The sequence below is a fragment of the Linepithema humile genome, chromosome 6, assembly GCF_040581485.1.
Source record: "Linepithema humile isolate Giens D197 chromosome 6, Lhum_UNIL_v1.0, whole genome shotgun sequence".
Classification (NCBI taxonomy): Eukaryota; Metazoa; Arthropoda; class Insecta; order Hymenoptera; family Formicidae; genus Linepithema; species Linepithema humile.
This window is the reverse complement of record NC_090133.1, coordinates 18,945,269-18,968,323: the sequence shown is the minus strand read 5'-3', so window position 1 is coordinate 18,968,323 and position 23,055 is coordinate 18,945,269. Positions and strand designations below refer to the sequence as shown.

The 23,055-nt window shown below is 37.1% G+C and overlaps 3 protein-coding genes and 1 long non-coding RNA gene across 10 annotated transcripts; all 4 read left to right on the top strand.

The window, feature by feature from the left end:
• The first annotated feature begins 249 nt into the window (after nucleotides 1-249).
• On the top strand, nucleotides 250-14,957 carry LOC105678776 (uncharacterized). 7 transcript variants are annotated; one of them, XM_012378405.2, is made up of 15 exons: nucleotides 945-1,211; nucleotides 1,443-1,597; nucleotides 1,835-2,461; nucleotides 3,827-4,025; nucleotides 4,360-4,459; nucleotides 7,157-7,248; nucleotides 10,625-10,734; nucleotides 11,023-11,145; nucleotides 11,234-11,386; nucleotides 11,774-11,955; nucleotides 12,254-12,556; nucleotides 12,746-12,936; nucleotides 13,101-13,289; nucleotides 13,989-14,045; nucleotides 14,552-14,957. In XM_012378405.2, exons 5-15 carry the CDS (start codon nucleotides 4,366-4,368, stop codon nucleotides 14,783-14,785), a joined length of 1,728 nt encoding a protein of 575 aa, XP_012233828.1. In that variant the 5' UTR covers nucleotides 945-1,211; nucleotides 1,443-1,597; nucleotides 1,835-2,461; nucleotides 3,827-4,025; nucleotides 4,360-4,365; the 3' UTR covers nucleotides 14,786-14,957. The 7 variants fall into 7 exon arrangements, with proteins under 7 accessions (XP_012233826.1, XP_012233828.1, XP_012233827.1 ...); XM_012378402.2 differs by having other exon boundaries at nucleotides 946-1,211; nucleotides 2,138-2,461; nucleotides 11,774-11,961; XM_012378400.2 differs by having other exon boundaries at nucleotides 946-1,211; nucleotides 11,774-11,961.
• Nucleotides 4,479-6,252, top strand: LOC137000429 (uncharacterized). The gene is made up of 2 exons (XR_010890677.1): nucleotides 4,479-5,522; nucleotides 5,648-6,252. It is a non-coding gene; the product is annotated as an uncharacterized lncRNA (long non-coding RNA).
• A 552-nt stretch (nucleotides 14,958-15,509) lies between the features above and the next one.
• LOC105678773 (sodium-independent sulfate anion transporter-like) lies at nucleotides 15,510-21,258 on the top strand. Its single transcript, XM_012378386.2, has 11 exons — nucleotides 15,510-16,902; nucleotides 17,155-17,350; nucleotides 17,487-17,707; nucleotides 17,771-17,948; nucleotides 18,169-18,333; nucleotides 18,447-18,608; nucleotides 19,070-19,210; nucleotides 19,296-19,441; nucleotides 19,808-19,978; nucleotides 20,061-20,217; nucleotides 20,336-21,258. Exons 1-11 carry the CDS (start codon nucleotides 16,690-16,692, stop codon nucleotides 20,512-20,514), a joined length of 1,929 nt encoding a protein of 642 aa, XP_012233809.2. The 5' UTR covers nucleotides 15,510-16,689; the 3' UTR covers nucleotides 20,515-21,258.
• LOC105678657 (probable RNA-binding protein CG14230) lies at nucleotides 21,122-22,841 on the top strand. The gene is made up of 6 exons (XM_012378157.2): nucleotides 21,122-21,257; nucleotides 21,335-21,511; nucleotides 21,584-21,792; nucleotides 21,881-22,146; nucleotides 22,262-22,498; nucleotides 22,570-22,841. Exons 1-6 carry the CDS (start codon nucleotides 21,150-21,152, stop codon nucleotides 22,743-22,745), a joined length of 1,173 nt encoding a protein of 390 aa, XP_012233580.1. The 5' UTR covers nucleotides 21,122-21,149; the 3' UTR covers nucleotides 22,746-22,841.
• The last annotated feature ends 214 nt before the right edge of the window (nucleotides 22,842-23,055 follow it).

Below are 23,055 nucleotides of genomic sequence, written 5' to 3'. Positions count from 1 at the left end.
AACGTCGGGTCTGTTGGACCGACCAACCTAACCTCCACGTCTTCGCGGTGACGAGCGACTTCCCCCGCGAGCGATGCCGCGGCGATTACAACGGAATATATTGATGTCACCGCGCGGTTACTTCCCACGTCAGTTACGCGCACCTCTTTAGTCCCGCACTGCCGTTTGTCTGTGGCGTTTTCCCGCCGTACCACACGGAGATAAGAGTCAGCTGAGCGAGCGTGAGCAAGAGAATCCTACGATTTTATCGCAGTCACTTGATGCAGTGCAACGAACCCATCGACTGACTAGGCAATCATTCTGCCACTGAGCCCGAGTCACCAATGAACGAGTTCGAGTTGGCGCGGGTCGAGTCGCTGTTGTGAGTCTTCGAGAGAATTGTCGACGCTGGGTAAGTGGTTCGCTTGGCGCGCGCTCCGTTCCTTCTGTTCGCGACCTCGCTCGGTTTTTTTCCCCTCTCCGACCGTCCCGACCGATCGAATTCACGCGTGTGCGATGACAAGAACAACGTCGAAGACGACACGCGCTCGTCGCGCTTTTTCTCCGCTAGCGGATTCACGACGCGCTCCGCGCACTATGCAACCTGCGTTACAGTAGGGTGGAAGCGGACGCCGACCCCTGGGCGCCCTTTCGAAAGAGCACGCTGTCGATATATGCGCGCTCGACGCGCTTCGAAGAATCGGTTGTGCGCGTAGCAATGCTGCGCCGTGGCGGCGTTTCGAACCCTCTCTGTTTCTCTCTTGCGCTTAGGATTGCACTTTCAATGGCTCGCACAAAACAATGCTACCAATGCGCGATAAAAAGTAATAGCCAATCAACCTGCCGTTTTTTTTAATATAATAAAATGTAACGCAATATGATTGGTTTCTTACATTTTGTCGCACGATTGTTTTCAGAGGAATTTTATTTCCGAAGGGAGGTATGCTTATCTAGTGTTTTTATTTTTCTAAGATTATTTGACGTAACGGTTATTTGTAAAGTAATCAACTTTTGTTAAATGTGAGGTACGCAATTGTTATCTCATTGCGGGGAAGGAGACGCATTAAACTAATCGCGAATTGTTGTCTGGTCATGGCCACGATGCCGGCAATCTTCACCAGGTGATCGTACTCGGATATAAATAAATCAGGCGCTGGCACATCTTTTGCCGGCGATGAATTTCAATGTAATTAGACGAATCGGCGATTGACGTAAAACATGGTGACCTCTTGGTAAGGTTTGCATGATTGAATATCTTATTTGTAAAACCTTAATGAACTTAATCGCTAATTTTTCGGACTCAGCATTGATTTTCCAAGACCTTTTTGTTAATTCTTTTGCGAAGTCTTAAATGGTTTTTAAAGAATGTTACGGACAGTATCAAATATAGCGTTTCAAAATTTTCTAAATATATATTCTTCCTGTTTAGAGAATCTCTTGATTTATATGCACTTATGTTTCAGAAACGAAGAATCATAATGCATATAATGTATTTTTATACGCGATACACGTCCAAGAGGTACTTGCCAACATATCTAGCCAACACTCATTATGTTTCGGAATAACTATGAAATCATATGGAATGTATAAATGTATAAAAAAAAAACACCTACGAAAGGTATATATATATTTTAATAAGTCATTGAAATATGTACATCATTCAACAGATGACTCAGCTATATTTTTTTAATGTTGCTAACATGGTTTTTATCTCTCTCTTTCAAGTGTTACTATACACAAAGATAACTATCAAAGATAATTATCAAAGATCATTATTGACAATTGTAATTAGCGTAAACACAGTCGAGTATCTCTATTTTGAATATCCTCTATTTTTAACTTTCTTCTAATCCAGCCAGATGGAATCCTGCAGTCTCAATTGCTCTTCTAATCGGTTATCTGTCAGTTATCACGTGACTATGCGAGCATGCGTAAGATGTATATGATCAAATCGGCATTATCATTCTGCACATGTCATTCGGCATCAACAGTGGAGATCGAGGTTTAGAGGAAGTTTAGAATGGAGGATAAGCCACTTAATCCCGGATAAGAATAGAGAAAACCGACTGTAATGATGATGGAACGCGACGGCGGGCAAGCGCTGCCTCTGCACGCTATGACTCTCTTACCTCTTTACTGTGTGTTTCTTCCTGCCAAGAACCGACTACGGCGCCGTGAGAGACTCCACGAGCCGCGGAGGGTCGCTTACTCCGGTGAGGATTTCGGCGCGATCAGTTGCATTTGCTAGCCGGTAGTCATCTAGCGCGGAGGTGCATCACAGCCCGCTCAGGAAACGACTGCTTGGTTTGCACATAATTTGTCAAGTTTCTTCATCGTGATTGACCGCATCGACTTCTCATCATCCTCATCATCGTTATTGTGATCAACTAGAAGGCCCGCTGTTTTCATCTATTCTCCGTTTCCGCAGAGGTTGTACCCGCGATAATCGATCCACCTGTTAGCCATCAATGAAAACAAGAAGGTAAACCTTTATCTTTGTTGATGCTCTTTTTATTGTTTTTTTTATTTGCTGCTTCCTAATCCTTACTTTTTTATTTAAATAATTGACTTTTAATTTATCTTTAATTTTCAGTGTTTGACACTAGTGATTATTTCTTTGTGCTTTATGCTTAAATCTAAATAGCTATGCCTGACAATTGTTTTTTTATTGACTTGAGAATGATTGAAATACTTGATCTAAATTATTAAATTACTTGACCTGGTTTGAATTATTATATATCAATTTTTCGATACGATATGATCATAATTTGGTAACATAATATAAACATAGACATACACAGTACACTTTTCTGCAATATTTCATTGATTTTAGTGAAGATGTTTAGAAATTCAGATAAACCTGGCGATCTATTTATCGTCAACAAATTCCAAACATGTTTCTCGCGAGTCTATCTCTCGCATTATTCACATCGCGATGACATCACCTAAATTATGAAGCGTCAATTTAATCTAATTCTCGTTAGCATATATGTGCGCTTATACAAGATATATGCAGATTACACATTTATACGCAATATTAACGTCATTTTTTTTAATCTATAGATTTATTATATATCATAATTTTTGAGTTATAGCTTTGAACATCGTGTTTCTTCATAACCAAGCTTAAATTTAAAATTCTGTTGTTTTTTTTACCATTAAAATATACTTTTGACATTCTTATTTATTTAAAAATATATCTGTGATTTGTAGAAATTTTAAAATCGGATAGAAATATGAAATATTAATAAATTAAAGTAAAATTGAAATAAAATACGGAATAATGTTTCTATCTATTTTTCGTTACTGCTAAAGAATAGTTATAAAATCTATTTTAACTTGGATATTTATAACTCGAAAACTATTCAGGTTCTTCTGGATTTCTCGACATCCTTCACAATCATTTAAATAGATCAGATCAAACAACTCGTGTATTAAGAGAATGGAGCAATCGCTTTGCGACACCCTGTATATACATAGATACGTCTAAACTGCTGAATCATAGCTTTATTACGCGTGAAACTCATAAACTCGTAACGCTTCAATCTCGTTATATTCAATGACTTTCTACAATAAACGTTAAATGACGTTTCACATTTTTAATTTTACAAGTGAAAATAGACATAGCAAAGATTGCAAATGCTACACTCTGTGAATTATTTATCGAAGAAGGCTCTCTATATCAAAACTGACAGCGCTAAGACACTCTATGTAGCATTTATTAAATTATTTCTAATGAATAAAAAAATTTCTTTTCTCTATAATTCGAAATAGAGATTATATTTCACAAGGAAATTTGACCAGAGATCTCTATTTTTGGCACTTATATTTTTTATGTGTCGATTAGGCGCGGGTGAGGGATATATTCAAAGCCGTTAAGTGCGAGGCCGGCATTCCATCTCATCATTTTCCCGACGAAACGCCGGAGAAGCGTTTTCGAGAGACACTGCGGGTCATACAACGCGAGAGCACGACTCTTTGCTCCGGAACGAGTGGTGTATTTGCGTCCCTGAGTTGTTACGTACGACAGAGCCCGTCGTCGTAAGGTATGTCGGAACGATGTATATTCGGCGTCAGAATGGTCGGCACACCTTTCTGTTTATTCTCGGTTTTCCATATGAATATTGACCGTTTGGGAGAAACGGTGTCAAATCTTGTTGAGACCGTTTTCACTAGTCACTGCATTCGACACTACTGCGAGGCATTGCTCGAGTAATCCTTAATAGATTTATTTATCTCCATAAATGTCATGATTTTAAATCAGAAGCGATAATGATGATTATATAAATATGAAATGTATTAATGTATTACGAAGAACATTTTAATGTGATTATTATTATTGTATGCATTTGATTATTAAAAGATATTTTTTTTCTTCAGGACAAGATGGAGGACACGGAAGATATAAGGACGTCAGTAGAGTTGTACATTTACGATCTTACAAAGGGAATGGCTGCAATGATGTCGCCGATACTCATAGGTAAGCATTAAGTAATGATAGTGTCAACATTCATCTAAATGTTGGCCGGCATCTTTTTAATTCGATTTTTCTGAGAATATTTTATTAAATGAAATTAAATTGCATATTTTATAGTGTTTTATAAATTTTTTAGAAACTGTTAGTATTTGTTACACTTTATTGATTGAACCAAGTTCAAGATTGATGGAAAGTGGGACTTCTTTAAAAGTCAAATCATTGTAGCATTGAGCTATAAAATCGAACACGTCATAGCGCAAGCGTCGTGACCCGCAATAATTAAAGATATTTGTCGAAGAGCAATGCTGCGCGTCGGTGTTTTCATCGGACGCGATTTTGAGCTCTTTTACCTTGAGCTGGCGGAATGTTATTTAAAGATATAAGCGTAAAATATCTTTCTTTGTTGTACGCTGCGAAAATGGAGACCAGAGTTTTCTGCCTACAAACTAAATGCTATAATGTAAACAAAGAGGAAAGAACGCGAAAGATTTAATATATAATACAAAAAAATTAATATGTAACTTTATTTAACATATTAAGAAAACAGAACTCAGCATTTCTGAAGCTTAATTTTGTTATTCTTTAATTAAATTTTCTGAACATAATTCTGATTTATGACTTATAAGATTATTCTTGCTTTCACGTTCGTGTTATTAAAAAATTTTGCGATAGCGTGACTCCGTTTCAAAAAGCTGACGCGATCGATCGGTGGTTCTTGGCCTGACGCGTTCAATTTCACCAGTCATGTATGGCCATAACTCGCGGGTAGCGCGCGACTACGTCGTCGTACGCGACTATCGTCATTGCTGCTCCCGGAGGGAGAAATCGAATGTCGCTCGAACACGGCGTGCGATTCTTGCCAAATTGTACGACGATTTTGGATCAAAGACGATTTAAATATAAACAACCGCCAAGAATCGATGACACTTTGGTCGACAATGACTCAGAGCGGCAGATGTTGTTGTCGTATCATTGTCGTTTAGGCTGTTCTCACGACGGATCTGATTTACGCGGTTCACTGCCGAGTATTTGCCAATAAAATGTACACAGAAATGACAAAACTATGGTATGATCATTAGACGTGGATACAGAAGATTAAAAAAAATGTTTTATTGCTATCTTTTTTTATTATTTTATGTTAATTTTACCATGTTTTGCTTCTATAATATTCTACCTTTTGTATTATTATAGGATTGGATAGACTAACACAACTATTAAGAATTCATGACAATATTGAAGGCTTAAAACGGAATACGCACGAGGCGTCGTAGGCGAAGCGCGTGTAAATGGGCGCGGTATGCACAATAATAACCTGGAGTATCGTGCAACGGGACGCGGAAGTAGCCGGAAGAGATGCCAGACGCGGGTTGCTCCGTGATCCGAAATTCCATGCGAATGGCGTAAAGCACGACGTATACACACAGACCAGTTGCACCACGTGTCCGAGGTTTCTCTCAGCTTGCTCGCGGACGTTTATTTTAGAGTGCATTGAATGCGCCGTTTGTATGTGCGTGTAATCGGTATTCCGCATTTTGTTCCAATACTGAGAAAGAGCTTTGTTAGGTCTGAGCACATTGGCAATCGTTCTGGACCGAACAACAAATCAAATAAAACTTGTGTATGTTGGAATCGTTTTGTAAACTATTCTGAGAATTTGGGAAATTACACGGCTCTTCCTGGGATATAAGAAATCTTAGCCAATGTTTTTTAAGCAATTATGTCTTCATTGAGGCATTAGATCGGAAATTATATCATGTAAAACTTTATTTATTTACGATTAAAATCATTTGCACGAATGATGAATAAATATTATTGCATTTGCGATATCAAAAGCACCGAGACTCGCTTTCCGGCTCCGAATTCGTCGTAAACGTCCCGGCAACGCTGCGTCTCGCATCGCTCTGGAAGTAATTATAACGGCCAAGTTATTTCTTGCGAGGTCGTCACCACCGAACGAAGTCGCGGAGGCCCGAGCGCAATGAGAAAGCCACGAAGCGACATATGTGCGTACGCGGATGTACTTAGCTATTTCCGCAAAACTGGGTCGAAGATGGTGCGTACGAGTCCGCGAGCCCGGGCCCGCGAGTTTCGCGCTTTACGCTCCGATCTAGCGGGTTCTGAATTCACGCGACAAATATTATCGTCTTTGTCGGTCCTTGAACAAGAGTATGAGCTTGAATTTAAGCCTGTCTCGAGGTTGCTTCTTTGGATCACGCCAGAGATACAAATAGAATACATTCTCATAATCTCGAGTTCTTTCTGGTTTCAGAAATTTTAACTATTCAGCCTGCTACTACAGAATTTTGAAAAAATTTTTCAATTTTTTGTTTCTAGTATGTGAAGGAATAGAAAATCTTGTACATTGTGAAAGTTTAGTAAATTAACATTCTTTGCATCGACATATTTATTATTAATTATTATTATTTTTCTATTCTACTATTAGAATTGTCATTGATTTTATATTTGTCGCTACACTATTTGGATTGTTAATTAATTAACAAAAAATTATATTGATATTCTTTAATCTCTACAGTCTAAAAGTGTTAGTTAACAAGTAAAAGTATTACAATTATATTAAGAAAAAGACATACCTGAAAATATATAGAAATATTCATTATCATTATTAGGGCATCATAATTTTATAAAATTACATTTTTTACGCTTTTATTACCAGCATTAATGCCGGATTTTTGTTTTTAGGTCGTCAGCTGGACGGAATATGGCACACGGCAATAGTCGCGTACGGAAGGGAATATTTCTTCGGCAGCGGCGGCATCCACAGCATCCGACCTGTAAGTTATCTTCCTCCACTGGTAATCGCCGCAGTCCGATCATCTCTGATCGGGGTGCGACAAATCGTTCGGTAGCGCTACCTGCGTTACGACGACGCGAAACACTAAACATATACCGCGGCTGTTTCGTTCAGTCACGCAGGTGGTCCTCATCGCGCCGTACTCGATACTTCGCCCGAGTGCTTTCTTTCCTCTTCGTGAGTATTTTCTTATCCTAGAAACATGGCGTTAAAAACATCAAATGCCGCCGTGATCCGCGGCCAGTAACAACAACGCGCTAGTAAGCATCATGTCTTATCATTGAGATATCGCACGGAGCAATCCTATTTATTGCATAAACACTAACTTCATTATCATTTTTATCGCTAAATTTTTAGTAATGAACAGCGACGGTTCGTTGTCCTGTTTATATGTTGCTGCAAAACTTTGATAAGATTTTAATTAGCTGCAAGAGTTTTAATATTAACAATCTGAGTGTCAGATGATACATGCAAAAAGATCTTTTGCTACATTTGTTCACAAACAAAAGTAATTTGTATCAGAAAACTTGAAGATTCTAGAAAAGAGATGTCTTCTCCGATTTCCACCACTTTGTCTACTTCATGTAAGATCTGCCTGAATTTTTTCCCCGGATTTTTCTCTTCGAAGCAGTGACTCGGGTTCCGAGGGGGTTGACTCACGTGAGATGAACGCGCGTCAGTCGCCGATCATCGCGCGATAGCATCGCGGGGGACGAGTGCAATATAAATAACCGGGGAGTGCGCTATCAACAAGTGAGAGAATTAATGGCCTCGCTGCTTCCCGTCGCGCGGGCCTATCGGGCCGGGACGCTGGACGCATCCTCGAAGTCGTGACCGATCGAAAGGCCTAGTCGTAGCCGGCGGAGTCGCTCGCCGGGCCATACGATACGTTAGACACGGGCGGAAACTAAATTTGGTGCGGTTCAATCCAAAAATAATCCCCCGTTGCACGCATACTCTTGCTTTCTCTCTCCGTCTCTCGCAACTCTCACCCGTCCTACACCTCATGCGTCCAGACATAAGACGAAAGTTGCCGCTGAGGTAAGTCCGCGCTTGCACCCTGCATGCAACGAGATGTTCCCCAAACGCGTATGGTTGCTTCCTGATTACTCCAGCCGCAGCACTAACTGGGTCATCTTTCGCTAGCCTAAAGAGAGTGAAATTACTTTAAAATAGTTCTTCCGCCTCATTAAAACTCGGGTAAAATCTTTTTTATTATCTTCACAATTCGGAGAGCAGCCATTATTGAAAATTATTTCAAATTAAAATGATAGAGATAAATTATTCTCGAGCAATTTTGGTGGAAAGATGGATTTTATTTGAATTCACGAATTTGGAAATATTCACGTTTGATTGTGACGTTGTCTAGATTAATCTTTTTTGTGACAGATATTGAGAGTGCTCGCGTGAATAATAGGAATAAATTTGTAAGTTTTCTGGTACGAATTATTTGTTTTATATTAATTTGAATTACGCATGCAGAAATTTAGAGTGTTTACGCATCTTTTTCAGGTAATGCTTAATAGCTTGCTATTTCACGAAGTTGACCCGGAGTTATCCTGAAGTTATATCGGACTTGTTCCTCTGACCGACATGATTCTCCTCCATTTCCATGTTAAAGCTGCCGCCAAGTGTCGAGTGGTCGCGTAACTAATAATCGCGACACCGACGCGCATCTAAAAGCAACGCGATGAAATCATTACGGTTGCATTACTTTACGTCGAGCAACGTGCTTTAAATATGCGCGAGTGCGCGTGACTAATGCGTGCATAATTGTAATACGCGTCGTTTTACGACACCGTGTAACTGATATATATTTCCGTCCACCGAAACTCACTAAATTCAGTAGACACACAAATGTGTATAATATAAAATTTATAAGCGTAAAAGATATTTCTTCGAAATATTTATAATATCACATACGTTATATGTTTTATAATTCTACAATCGATAATTAATTGATCACGTAGTTCAAAGAGTGGCAATTAATTATTCGCAAATCAATTGTAAACAAATCTGTTAATTTACTGCCATCTAATTACACGAGAAACGTCACGTTTGTCATCAATATTCAAATAATCTGCGGATTAATTCTTTTTTTATGAGGCGCGATTATTTTTCTACAAGACAAGCATTCTTTTTTTAAACAACATTTTTGTCGCTGATGGTTTATGCCGGTTTGACGCGCGAGTGCAAATCACGAAGTGCGCGCGCCACCACGCGAGCTCCGATTATCCTTCATCGCTTCTCGTTCGCCGGCTTCGCCCTGGCGTCTCCGAGCATCCGCGACTGGCAGTCCGCGTGCGAGCCGTTTCCCGCTCTCGGGAGCGCTCTTGAAGGGAGGATAATCTCGCGACTAGTTCTTTTTTCTCCACTGTCACCTATTCTCGTCTCATCTCCAACATAATCCTGTGAGTGCTTCCGATATGTAAGCGCGGGCGCGTTTTTCCGTTTCTTCTTGCAATCCAAAGTGAATCGAGTGATCAGTCAGGATGACGCTAGGAGAACGCTAGGAGGATAAGCGAGTGCGATTTTGAATCGTGGCAAATCTTCGAAGAATAATATTAAAAAGCTGATTATTACGATTCGCGAAATATGTAATCTGTGAAATAATTGTGAAATGTAGTTCCGTGAATAATTCTGTTCATTGAATCATTCTTGATATTAATACATAATATATTCCTAAAGAATCAAGAATATTCGCAATATTGACTTCTATAATTTAAAAAAGCTAGCTAAAATATTTGGCAATTAAATATTAGTGTACTAATTACAAATTTTAGAGTACTAAAGTGTAAGATTTCTAGATCTATCTTTACTAAGGATCGCGCGTAGCAAAATTTCTTGCTTGTGCTATTTCTAATCATTCTATTTTATAATCTCGCATTCTTGTGTCTCTTATTTCTTAGGTTGTCGCGTTTTATTTTAATCGCGTCGTCACTATATTTCTTAATATTCAAAATTTACGCACTGCACTAATAACGCACGATTCAGTGTGTTATTTTGTGAGAAGATCCTTTTCTCAAAAGATCGTACTTTCAGACTGCATAATAAACGCTTTCTTCCCGCTTCTTCCCGTTCTCTCTTCACGGTTCACTTCCGCCGCGCGTCTTTCTTTTGCGTTCTAGAAGAGGTCGCGCTTCAACCGCGTGCGTCTATTTTCGGCGGTTTCTCGTGGCGAAGCGCGGATTTGTCGTAGTTCTAAAATTACATGACTACTAATGCCGGGGAGGTGAAGGGTGGTCTCTCCGGCGAACTAAACTCATCGCTGGATCCGCCGCGAAATTGACATTGACGATGCGGCGCGATTTTCCTGGACGCGACTTTAATGCAGCTGTCGGTATTTCGTGTTTCAGGGCGGTACGGAATTAGGAGAACCACAGAGAATCGAGAAGCTTGGCGAGACTTACCTGCCTTACACGGTCTTCCTCGAGTACATAAACGGTCTGGGAACTTCCACCTTCGCGTGAGTGTTCATTGATGGTTGATGCGCACACGTTAAGAGCTGCTGCGTTTGACGATCGCTCGCTTTCTACGTTTTTATTTCGAAAGTGGCTGAAATTTGCAAAAAATAAGTCAATTAGTACATAATTTTTATTTCTATATCTTTTTGAAATTTTTCTACAATTTGTTAGATGTTCAATTCTTTTTCTTTTCTTAGGTGTTTATTCACACACACACACACACACACACACACACACAATTTTATTGAGAATCGTTCGACTTTACGTGATAAATGATTCTGCGCTTTCAGACCGGGCACGTACAATCTCTTCAAGCACAACTGCAATTCCTTCACAGAGGAAGTAAGCAACTTCCTGGTGGGCAAGGGCATTCCCAAGTATATCCTTGATCTGCCGGAGGAAATACTACAAACGTATGTCTCAATAATTATTTAACATTACATTTGAATTATATTGCATTTATATTTTTTAAATTTGTTTCGAATACACGTGTATTTTTAGACCTATCGGACAGGCCTTAGGCCCATTGATAGAAACATTAAGTAACAGCGCAAGTGCTGGGTTCACGGTCGGCCAGAGATTTGTTGAGCCGAGAATTCAGAGGGAAACTTCACCAGAATATCAGCTTCTAAACACAGCTATCGAAGAAGCGAGGTACGGTTCTGTATACGAAAACATTATTTTCGTTTTGTTGATAAATGATAAAGTATTCAAAATTGTTTTGTTGATGCTCGATGTTCCTCGAACATATACAATGTGTTGCAAGCCAGAATCAAAACATTTGGCACGGTAATGTTTAAAATATATTTAAGAGGAGAGTATTACGACATAATATGTACATATATTCCGTGCTTTGCGTTTAAAATTTGTTTTCGATAAACGAATTATACTATTCGTATCTTTTATCTTTGTTTTTTATCGATCCGAATTATTAATTATTGATTATTTTTTTATTTCAATTTCCGATCTGAAATACTCGGTTACCTTACGTTTACGAGTATTGTTTTCAATTAATTTTGATAAAATTTTCACAATTTGCAGACTAAATTCTATTGCACTAGAGGAAAGGAGGAACGTTATTAACGAGAAGCTAGCAAAGAAAGATCGAAAGAAGAAAAAGAAGAAGAAGGAGAAGAAGGAAAAAAGCAGCAGGGAGACCACTGGCAGCGATAGCAACAGTACCGGACCGAGCAATTGCTGCGCGGATATGGCGGAGAACGAGAGTGCGAGTGATTATTGTTTCCATATTATTATCTCAATGCAATTCTACAATTTTTTATTTCAAGCTATGTGATTTGCTTCTGCGATCAAATATTTTCTAAGAAACATTTAACAAATGATTTGAAGTAAAATTTCCATCAGTTACTTTTTCTCTATTTCTATTCATTCCAATTCTTTTGTTGCAAGTTTGTTTATCTGCTACTTCTTTTACACCCTCGTCTCTTTATTATTTCTGTTAATTAACATCTTTTTTTAGAAACCCTAAAAAACTTTAATAATAATGAACGCAATTTCTATCAGGTGCTGTCGGTGAGACGCAGCAGCAGGCGACCAATGGCGAAAACGCAGAGATGCTGCCGTCCGAGCGAGTGAGGCAAATGGAGGAAGACGAGAAGCGTGAACAAGAAGAAAAGAAACGTCATAGAGATCCACCGATAGTGTTCAAGGACTTGGTAAATGTGCGGACGGAGTATGAAGAATTGCTGAGTGCTCTTGAGGGAAAATTGAATGACGAGGAGCGAACGTGCATGGATGAATTGCGACAATATGTTCTGGAGAACGAAGGCTCATGGGCTTTGGGTGATAATTTCTTAAATTTTGTAGGTGAGTTATTGAAGTAATAACGCAAAACGCAGTCTGAAACGTCCTTAGTTCATACGATTAAATTTTAGACTAAATGACAAAATATTTAAATTATAGATATTGAAAATCTTATATTAAAAATAGATTTCTGATTTCCAACATTTATACTTACAATGTAAAAATGTATTTGATTGAATTAAATGGCTTCAGGTCGAGTACTCTATGATAAGTCACTGGACAGCAATACGCGAGTAAAACTGTTGAATGTACTGTCCGTTGCCGCATTGAAGGACGATGTAATTCTGCTGTTGCATCAAGACAGGCGAGAACATATCATTATGAATTACGCCTTTGACATCGATCGGCATCCGCAAGAGGAGCAACTTCCACTCGCACAGTTTGTAAGTAAAAATGTATTTGTTACACTAGAAATAAAAAATCTTAATTCCTTTTTATTATAATTTTTCAATTTTGTAAAATGATAATAATTGTGTACTTATGGGCTTGTGAGGCTTTTATTTTTTCGAGACTGTATCAGCGCTTTAATTTCAATTGTGTCGGACAGTTGGCGAATATGTTCGAGAATCTTAGCAGCTCGGAATGGCTGCTTTACATATCCGAGTGGCAGCATCAGAATCAGAGCATCAGCAACATAAGGGTGACGACCAAAGTTGCGGTGCACTCGCTACTCTCGAACTCGGATGATCTGCAGATCCGCGGCGCCGCCATTATCCACAACCTTGCCTGCAAGGAGGTAAAAACTGTGGTCTGTATCCTTCCTGTCCGATTAACATTCTCACATATCTCTCTCGCCGTCTCTCGCTTTCATTTTCATAACTCACCGCCATCACGCATCGAAGGCGCCTTCATCGTGCACTTAAATTCTATAGTTGAATTCTAAATTTAAATTACAAGCTGGAAGTCTTTACACTGCACGATAAATATTGCTGTATGATTTCCAGCATGCGCGAATATGTGTGGGATTTTCGCGTTGAAGATCCTACTTGTTTTATTCGCACAAAATAAAATTGGGAGCAGGAATGTAGCACAATCGAAGTCGTTTATCGATTCATTTCCTTCGATGCGCGGTTTCATGTATGACGCCGCTTTCGGAATGCGTGCTTGCCGATGTCGTAGGAGCACAAGCGACGCTCGCACTGTGCCTTGAAGTGCTGCCTTTATTAATAAACGAAAAATCAGCTCTGCGAGTCTCTGCCAATGCTAAACGCGACCATCAACGCGGACGTCTTGTCTGGTAACTTAATTTCACGAACGAGCAACGAAAGAGAAAAAGAGCGCATCGTGTTTTGTCATTGTCATTAATCAAAGAACGGCTCAAAGGATACATGATTCACTCGTTTGCATGCGCACTCACTGAAGCTCTTTAATCGAGGCAGCGAGTAGCGCTGCGTGTGACGGATATCTTTCCAGAAATCGGGTACTGTTTTTTCAGAAAATGAACAAAAGCAAAAATCTGCGGCGACTTTTACCGAAAGGCAGCATTTCTCAGGTACCTATCCAAATCCATGTTAGATCGAACCGTGCGGTGCGGTAAGTCGTCAACTATTATCGGTGTCCTGTGTGTTCTCGATTATGTGCGCATAATATTGTAAACGCGATACGCAATCGATTATTTAACGTGTAAATATTCGGCAATGTTTATGCTAATGATTATCGGAACTGCAGAGAATTTCTTTAATAACAATATTCGTAAACTTTTCGTATAGTAATAATAATCCTAAATACATCACGGTTTGATGAAGAATAAAGAAATTGAACATTGTGCGTTGCTGAAAAGATAAGAACGAATGCAATTAAATTAATTGCATAATTCCTAATCATCTGTCAACACAAATTAGATAGCAAACACTTCGATAATCGCTAGTTAATATCGTGTCGTAACAATATTTTCATCATTCAACAATGTTTCATATCGGTTCTTCAACTCATGCGAGCATCATGACATGCGGCATCGTTCTATATTCTAAATATCCTCATGTGAGATGTGAACCGTAGGTGTTTGACGACGTTGCCGTGGAGTTGACAATGGCATTGCTGCAGTATTTCAACGGCAGCCCCGCGGAAGAACAGCTGTTCGCGTGCATGAAGTCGCTGGCACGTTTCACGCAGATCAGCGGCCAGGAAGTGCCGCAACTCATACAGATGATCGGACCCGAGCCAAATAAATTCAGAGGTACTTCTCAGAGAATCGACGAGCAGATCGATCAAGTAAACAAGAAGCTGCGTTAATCTGATCGTCCGCGAGAATGTCGTGTTCCAAACACGTGATGAAATTGGACACGCTTCCGCTACGTTAAAATGGATTTTTAGAAATTCTATCCAGATACATCTATTGATACTATTATCGATATTAATTATTGTCATTTTAATAATATTATAATATATTATTATTATATTATTAGACGAAGCAGCGCAGCGCTGTATCTTTTCAATCTCCTTTTCACTTTTTTATTTAACGATGTATTTTTTCGCTTTGTAAAGAATTGAAGCTAGCGGCGCTTCGCTGTTGTGATGCAAAACAGATGGAAATGAAATACACATGGTGCGATAACTCGCCTGATATATTCAGTGCATGCGAGAGTATCTCCCGTGCGAGAGTGTCTTCCGATATTTTTTTTTTAATAATATAATTATAACGTTAAATTTGACACATCGAGATCTTCAAATTATTGAGTAATATAGAATAATTGTGTGTTGTCAGTTATACACATCACACTCCACTTCCAATTATATTCTCTATTCTTTGCGTGACGAAAAGTGTCGCACGAAGACGCAATAAAACTTATAATGAAAATAATTCTCTACACCGACCATTTTTCCCGTCGATTCCAGGAAACGCGCGTGGAAGTCTCAAGTGTCGACACGCGTTTGACATCATTTTGTGTTATATTGTGACGGAAGTAGAGCTATTAGGTGACCAAAAAAGTTCTTGTCACGTTCATTTAAGTAGAAATTTTAACAGATTAAAATTATTTATTTAACTTGAACTTTATAATTTGAAATGTACCCAGTCAACAAAATGTTAGCAGCCTGCTGGCAGTTTGCGAGCAGATTCGCTCAGAACTTGGCAGCAAATACGGTGCCATCTGTGTCCGCATTAAGCTCGTGTTCTGTCGGCAGAATCTGTCGACATAGGTTGACAGCAGATTGGCGGCAGAAAGCGAGCAGGATCTGTGCAGTGTAATTTGGTGTCAGATTGTCGACAGAAATCGAGCGAATAGCGGCATTTAAATGCTTCATTACAATTTTACATTTCTCGTTTCGCTTATTAAAAATAGTAAATAAGGTATGCAAAGTATATAATATATATTTGCTTTATTGGGACAAAAAAAATACTTATGTTTTAATAAATTTATTAGGCAAAATCCCGAAATCACTGCAATATCGGGTCAACTCGCAGCGCATTTTCAATTTCAAAAATCAGTTTAATATTCTGAATCTCTTATCGGGATTGTATCAGATTATTGTATTAAACTGATGAGCTTCATTAAGCCACTGGCCACACTTTATATGCACTGTATCTGATGTAACAGGTTTTGTATATAATCTGCAGTCTTTCTGCTGACAAAAATTTGTAGTAAACGTTTAGCAATATCTGTTCGAACAAATTGCTGACTAGATAGTAAATAAATGAAGTAAGGTATGTATTTTACGGTGAAAAAAATTGTCTGCACAACTAGTCTTGGCATAAACAATTCCGAGAATTGTGACTAACGAAAAACGGCAAGAACTTTTTTGGTTATCTAATAGAAGGTAGCAAACATATAATAAAAAAAAAATGATAGCAAGTAGGTAGTTTTCTCGTCAGCTGTTATTAAATCCGTCAAGGTTCTTGGTGCTGCTTGCATGTTTCTTTATCAAATTGTCAACAGTGTACAATACGAAACAGGTGAATTGACTGCAGAATTAATGGGACTTCCTACGCATCTACATTTATACTGAGCTTTAAGCTAATAGACGGCGTAATAATGATAAGATTCGACAGTGGCTGATGCGAGAACGTGTGCCACGAGCGAGCAAAGTGTGACAAGCAAATCTCGTGATCGACGTTCAAAATCAATATTTGAAATCCGCTCGCGGACGGTAGAAGTAAAATAGTCGTTAGATTGTCGATTCGTACTTTGTTGAATACAATGTCTGCGCCTGCAAAAGTTGAAGAGTGCTCGCCGCCAATTTCGGCACGCAAGTCGCGCTTTACGGTGGCAAAATATGTGCCGGTGCTCGAGTGGCTACCGCGGTACACGCGACTGGAAGCTGTGTCGGACCTCATAGCGGGCATCACTTTAGGCCTGACCATGATTCCTCAGAGTATCGCCTACGCTGCATTGGCCGGTCTGACTGCGCAGGTATATCATGACTTTTACGTAATTTGCGAATTATTCGAACAGAGATAAGAACAGATAAGGTATTTATATTAATTATGCAAATAAGTATAGTTTCATTCTCGGAAACTAGCTTCTAAAAATTCTAAAGGATCACCTTTCTTTCGAATCCTGTCATTTTCTTAAATACTAAATTGCTCTACGACTTTGTTAGAACGCGATACTATGAACTTTGTAATTGTAAGGACAATTTCACGTGACAAACAATGTTTTCAGTATGGCCTATATTCCTGTTTTATGGGCGGTTTTCTGTACATTTTTTTTGGAACCATCAGAGAGGTATCAATCGGTCCATCATCCTTGATGGCTCTCGTGACTTTACAATACACACAAAACATGCCGGTGGATTTCGTAATCCTCTTATGTTTCTTGGCTGGATGCGTCGAGTTTTTAATGGGCCTACTAAATTTAGGTTCGTATTTGTGAAGTCACTTGATTAATCTAAATTTCAATAATCTTTACTTACATTTTGTTATCGTGTTTTCTTTTGCCTTATTTGTGAAATTAATGGATATGTCGAAATAACATATCGATGACTCTGCTTGCAGGATTCATGATAGATTTTATATCCGCTCCGGTCACGTCAGGTTTTATATCGGCGACGTCGGTCATTATAATCATCGCTCAGCTGCAGGGCCTTCTAGGACTGAAATATAATTCAACTAACATCGTGGACAATCTGTACAAATTGTTTCTAAACGTAACCGAAATTCGGCCGACTGATGTCACCCTCGGAATTTGCAGCATGATCTTTCTTCTGATTTTCAGAGTGAGTTCCGCGAATTATAAGTTGATCGTTCATTGCGAAGTGTTGCATGGGCTCTATTTCTAGAAACTGAAAGACATTGACTGTCCTTGCGCGAAAGGTGAGAGAAATGCTTCAAGAAATTCGGCGATAAAGAAGATACTTTGGTACTTCTCCATCGGTCGAAACGCTCTCGTCGTACTCATGGCGGCCACGATGGCTTATCATCTCGAAGCGAGGGGGTCCACTCCATTTAGACTCTCAGGTATCGATGTTGATTATTATCGGTTTGCTGAATAACAAAATGATATTTTAATACTGGAACTGACTGATTTCATGGGGCGCAACGGACTCGTCTACATTTAATCTCTATATATAAATAATTAACATCAATAATATCAGTATATGTTACAGTAAATTATTAAAGATCGACTAATGCTAATTGCGTTATGTAACTCTCTATAAAGTATACCTTTATCTTGCAGGAAAGATAGAATCCGGTCTTCCCTCAATTTCGTTACCGCCATTCTCGGCTCAAGTGGGCAATCAAACTTATACATTCGTCAACATGCTGGCGCATTATGGATCAGGGATAGTGATACTTCCACTCATATCTGTTTTGGCAAATGTGGCGATAGCAAAAGCATTTGGTACCGATTGTCTTTCACTCTCGAGTCAGGCAGCTGATTGCCATCGATCGCGATCCTTGTCGCATAAGAGCTCCAGACTTTGTTATTCGATGCAACAAATGATCTTCTTGCAGCAACCGACGTCTCTGTTAATGCAACGCAGGAGATGTTGACGCTCGGCCTCTGCAACATATTGGGCAGCTTCGTGTCGTCGATGCCAACCGCCGGTGCGTTCACGCGAAGTGCAGTCAGCAGTGCCAGCGGCATACAGACACCAATGGCCGGTTTATATTCCGGTAAAACACAATCTAATAATAACAAAAAAATAACTAATTATTATATATGCAAAAAAACAAGGCAAATGTTGAAAAAAAAAACTGCTAAGAAATATTATATTTAATCTGAAAATCACAATTTATTATCACACGTGTCTATTAATAAAAGCCTCGTGTACAGTTTATTTAATTTACTATATTAATTCAAGTGATCTGATCTTGATGAATACACAGATAATTCTAACTTAATTAATTAATGATAAGTGTATAATATGTAGCACACGATGTGATAGCGCGCAGCTATGTGTGCATCGTAGCTTACCGCAAAAAAATATTTAATGAGCGTAATGAAATTATAACGTTTATGCTAACATGATAATGAAGTGTTTATATAATGATATAACAGGCATCTGGCATAAGCCTACGTGAAATGCAAGAAAAATATAAGGAATGATATATAGCATTTTGTATGCATTTTGCAGGCACCATGACATTGTTGGCGTTGAGCTTCTTAACGCCGTATTTTTATTACATTCCACGTGCAACACTAGCGGCGGTCCTCATATGCGCTGTAATGTTCATGATTGATCTGAAGATTATAAAATTGCTCTGGAAAGGATGTAGTCAGTATTACATTTTATATATTTTATGTACGAGATCCATTTGAAATGAAGCGCCTTGTTTTCTCTAATATACGTTTTCTTATAGAAAGAGATGCCATTGCAGCGATAGGAACCTTTTTGCTTTGCGTTTTCGTCAGCGTTGAGATCGGACTTCTTCTGGGTGTCGTGTTCTGTCTAATTTTCTTCATTCGACCGTCTGCAAGACCGACGATTCAAGTTGTCACCTGCAAGGTAAAACATTGTAAAAAGCTTGAAAAATGTTCCACACGACTTTAATTTTATTAATTTTAATTGTTAACAGATACTTCGATGAACTCAAAATCCGTTTTTTTCTTAGCAAAATTGTTGAGACACTAACAGTTTAATTTACGTTCGGAAAAGAAAAATTTCTCGCGAGTGATAAAAGGATAAATAGATGAACTATGTATTCTTTGGTCAATTTTGATTAACTTTAATAGAATTTTAATTTGTAACTTAATGACAAAGATATAAAAAAAAATTAATTCTAAATAAGGCAAAAAATCTGTAATTAAAATTAATTCGCAAATTTGGAGATATTCTATGCATTTTTATTAAGAATAACATTTATCTTTTCAGACACACTTAGGGAACAGATACATAATGTTGAAGCCTGACATAAATCTTTATTATCCTGCAGTAGCTTTCTTTTGCGATAAAATAATAAGTATAGCCAGAAACGAGCCAAATGATGTTCTATTGATCATGAATTGTGAACGATTTGTTAATCTCGATTACACTTCAATCAAGGTATTAAATATAATTTTGATGAATAATTTTTTTATCTGTCTATGAATGGTATTGCTTTATAAATACATGATTTTCATTACAGGGCATTGAAATGTTATCCAACAGATTAAATAGCGAAAGAAATCGATTTTGGTTATTAAATCTTAATTCCGACATCGTAGAAAGTATTGATGCTTTAGCCGACAATAAGTACATTCGTTTGATCGAAAATGAAGAAAGCATCGCAGATATTCTTCATGGTATGTGTATGCATGCGAAATACGTGTAATTGCTATAAAATACTTTATGCTAAAGTATATTTATTATACAATAATTATAATAAATAATATTTAGTATATCTAACACTTCCTTTTTCAGATAACGCATTAGCGAATAAAGAATCTGAAGATCCAATCAATGTCACTATCAACACAACAACAGAAATAAAAAAATTAAATCATAAAGATTTGCAGCCGAATTTACAACTAAAGGATTCTGAACCCAATACCGAGGAAATGGCTTTAATGTCGCTATCTGAATCGAAAATACAACAATAACTACAAAAACGATTCTAGTTAATTCAATTTAGTTTATAATTGTAAATATGAAAATATAAGTGACTTATTAGTACCTGTACAACGAAGTCTATTTAGAATAGTTTTTACGTCTGCTAAAATTTAAACATAATCTCACAAATTTTAGAATAAGTACTCAGCAAAAATAGTTTTCAAATTTTTTAATTTGTTTAAAAGATTTTTCTAAGTATTTTTATGTGTTTATTACACTTACACTAAAAACAATGTTTAAAAAATATATATAGTATAAAAAATATAAATATGAATTGTATTCAACTAATGTAATTGTTATTTAATAAAACAATTAACACAAATTTTAAATTATTTATAGACTGTAAACCTCCGATTGTACTGACAAACAGAAATATGTAGTATGTCTGTTCTTTTCTAGTGTCCAAAGCGCGGAGCTCACATGTACGTAGCTTGCGTATGTATGCGGTTACCCCTCCATTCCTGCTACTGCTGTTTGCGTCGTTCACCATCGTTCACATCTCAAATCTAACCACGTTGCCTGCATGCTTTAGTTTAGGTTAGAAAATCTACAATAAGCTAAAGAAAAAGAAGTTACATGCTTATTTCATCTTAGGAATGTTTTTGTTAATATAATTGTTCTCAAGATGAGTATAATTACTGAATCTGAAAAGAAACGCTTACAAGCCTTGAAAGAAAAAAAACGGGTGTTTAAAGCAAGGGAGGAAATTATCCGACAAGCCTTAAGTAACTTGGTAATTTAGCCTATTCACTATACTTATTGTGTTTATGGTAATTATTTTATATTTTTTTATTTATATGATATTTATAGGATACTACGAAAAATAAGAAAATTATATTTGATGATGACACTGATGTACAACAAAGCACAAAGTTAAAAAAGAGGAAGAATAAAGATTTGTTTGACAGTGATGATGATAATGACAATAAAAATGAAAAAGATCATTTATGGAATGAAGAAGAATTTAACACTAAGAAAAGTAAAAAGGTTAGTATTTCATAAATTGCAATGTTTTATTATTGTTAAATTAAAGATACTAATATTAATTTATTACTATAGGCTATTCTTGGGAATGATGCACGATTTACTTTAGATGATCGCTTTACTGAAAACGATCATCAAAGTGAGAAAACTGAACTTGTAGAAGATATCGATCAAAGTAATTTGCAGAAAGAGAAAGAAAAGCAGTTAGATATTTTAGAAAGTATTTTAGGAGCACCTCTAAGAACAAAACACCAGGAAACAAAACAGGATACTGAAACAACTAAGTAAGAAATTCAGATAAGCAAAACTTGTGACAACAGGAATTAATTATAATTATGTATCATTAAATATTCAAACTGATAATGTTCACAGAAAAGAATTGATGATACGATATGATCCAACTGAAAATGGACATTACGAATATGAAGTAAAACCTACACATCAAGAAGAAGAAATTAAAGAGAAAAAAAGCAAGAAGAAGAAACGAGATAAATCTGTGGCAGAAATTGAGGAGCCTGCATCTGTAGAGGTATCAAAAGATATTTATTATATTGTGTCCGATACCTTGGCAGAAAGTCTAAAGCAGAAAGAAGAGTTTAGTTTGTTAAAAGTGCATGGGAAAGAAAAGGATGATACAGGTATTTATTAAAAAGATAATATAAATATATAAATGTTTCATTATACTGTTAACACTGTAATTATCTTTTTCAATATTTATATATACACACACACACATTTATATCTTATTTTCAGAAAATAGCAAGGATTATGACGCATCTATTTCAAAAAATAATAAAGTACAAAAATTTAAGTTTAATTTTACTGCAAATGATGCATTTAAGTGTAATATATCTGATAATGAAGATGTAGATAATGTACCAGATGCAGATGAACAAATGATCGATGAGGCTAAAAATAATACTAATACAAATAACATTTTTGGATATAGAGATACTTTGTTTTTTGATGACAGAGATGTACGGTTTAATGGTATGTATCTAAAATCATAAAATTAGATTGCCATTTATTCTACAAATAAGATAAATATGTTGTATTTTCAGAGGCTGTAAAATTTTTCAATACAGAAGCTACTTTGAGTGATGAATTCAAGAACTTGAGGCGCAAGTTGAAAATGATTGTACGTACAAAAGTTCGAAAAAATGAAAAGAGAAATCAGCCGTGGGATAAGAAGAGAAAAGTAAAAAGAATAGTAAAGTCTCGTAATAAATATTTTTAGTGCTAAATATAATTCTAGTGATAAGTATTGCTCTATTTTTCAATTTTATGTTTTGTAAAACATAAGGACTGTAGAAAAATAAAATAATTAATACAAGATTGTTTAATATTATTATAAATAGATATGACTATAATGTATATGACTATAATGTAGAATGTAAAGTAAAAATTTTTATAGATTTTATACGAGTAATTTTTAAGATTTATCAAATATATAATCATGCATGACTTTTTTTTTTAAACTGTCATGATATAATATATCACATTTTGTTGATTTATTTTGAGATAAATATTTTTTTTAAGTTTTTACA

Bases quoted from the DNA above. Each gene is read 5' to 3' on its own strand.
- LOC105678773 (XM_012378386.2), top strand. From the start codon at position 16,690: ATGTCTGCGCCTGCAAAAGTTGAAGAGTGCTCGCCGCCAATTTCGGCA. The intron at 17,708-17,770 runs GTGAGTTCCGCG...CTCTATTTCTAG, and splicing joins TCTTTCTTCTGATTTTCAGA to AAACTGAAAGACATTGACTG. The intron at 19,979-20,060 runs GTATTAAATATA...TTTTCATTACAG, and splicing joins TCGATTACACTTCAATCAAG to GGCATTGAAATGTTATCCAA.
- LOC105678657 (XM_012378157.2), top strand. From the start codon at position 21,150: ATGAGTATAATTACTGAATCTGAAAAGAAACGCTTACAAGCCTTGAAA. The intron at 21,258-21,334 runs GTAATTTAGCCT...TGATATTTATAG, and splicing joins GACAAGCCTTAAGTAACTTG to GATACTACGAAAAATAAGAA. The intron at 22,499-22,569 runs GTATGTATCTAA...TTGTATTTTCAG, and splicing joins CAGAGATGTACGGTTTAATG to AGGCTGTAAAATTTTTCAAT.
- LOC105678776 (XM_012378403.2), top strand. From the start codon at position 4,366: ATGGAGGACACGGAAGATATAAGGACGTCAGTAGAGTTGTACATTTAC. The intron at 4,460-7,156 runs GTAAGCATTAAG...TTTTGTTTTTAG, and splicing joins GATGTCGCCGATACTCATAG to GTCGTCAGCTGGACGGAATA. The intron at 10,735-11,022 runs GTGAGTGTTCAT...CTGCGCTTTCAG, and splicing joins CTGGGAACTTCCACCTTCGC to ACCGGGCACGTACAATCTCT.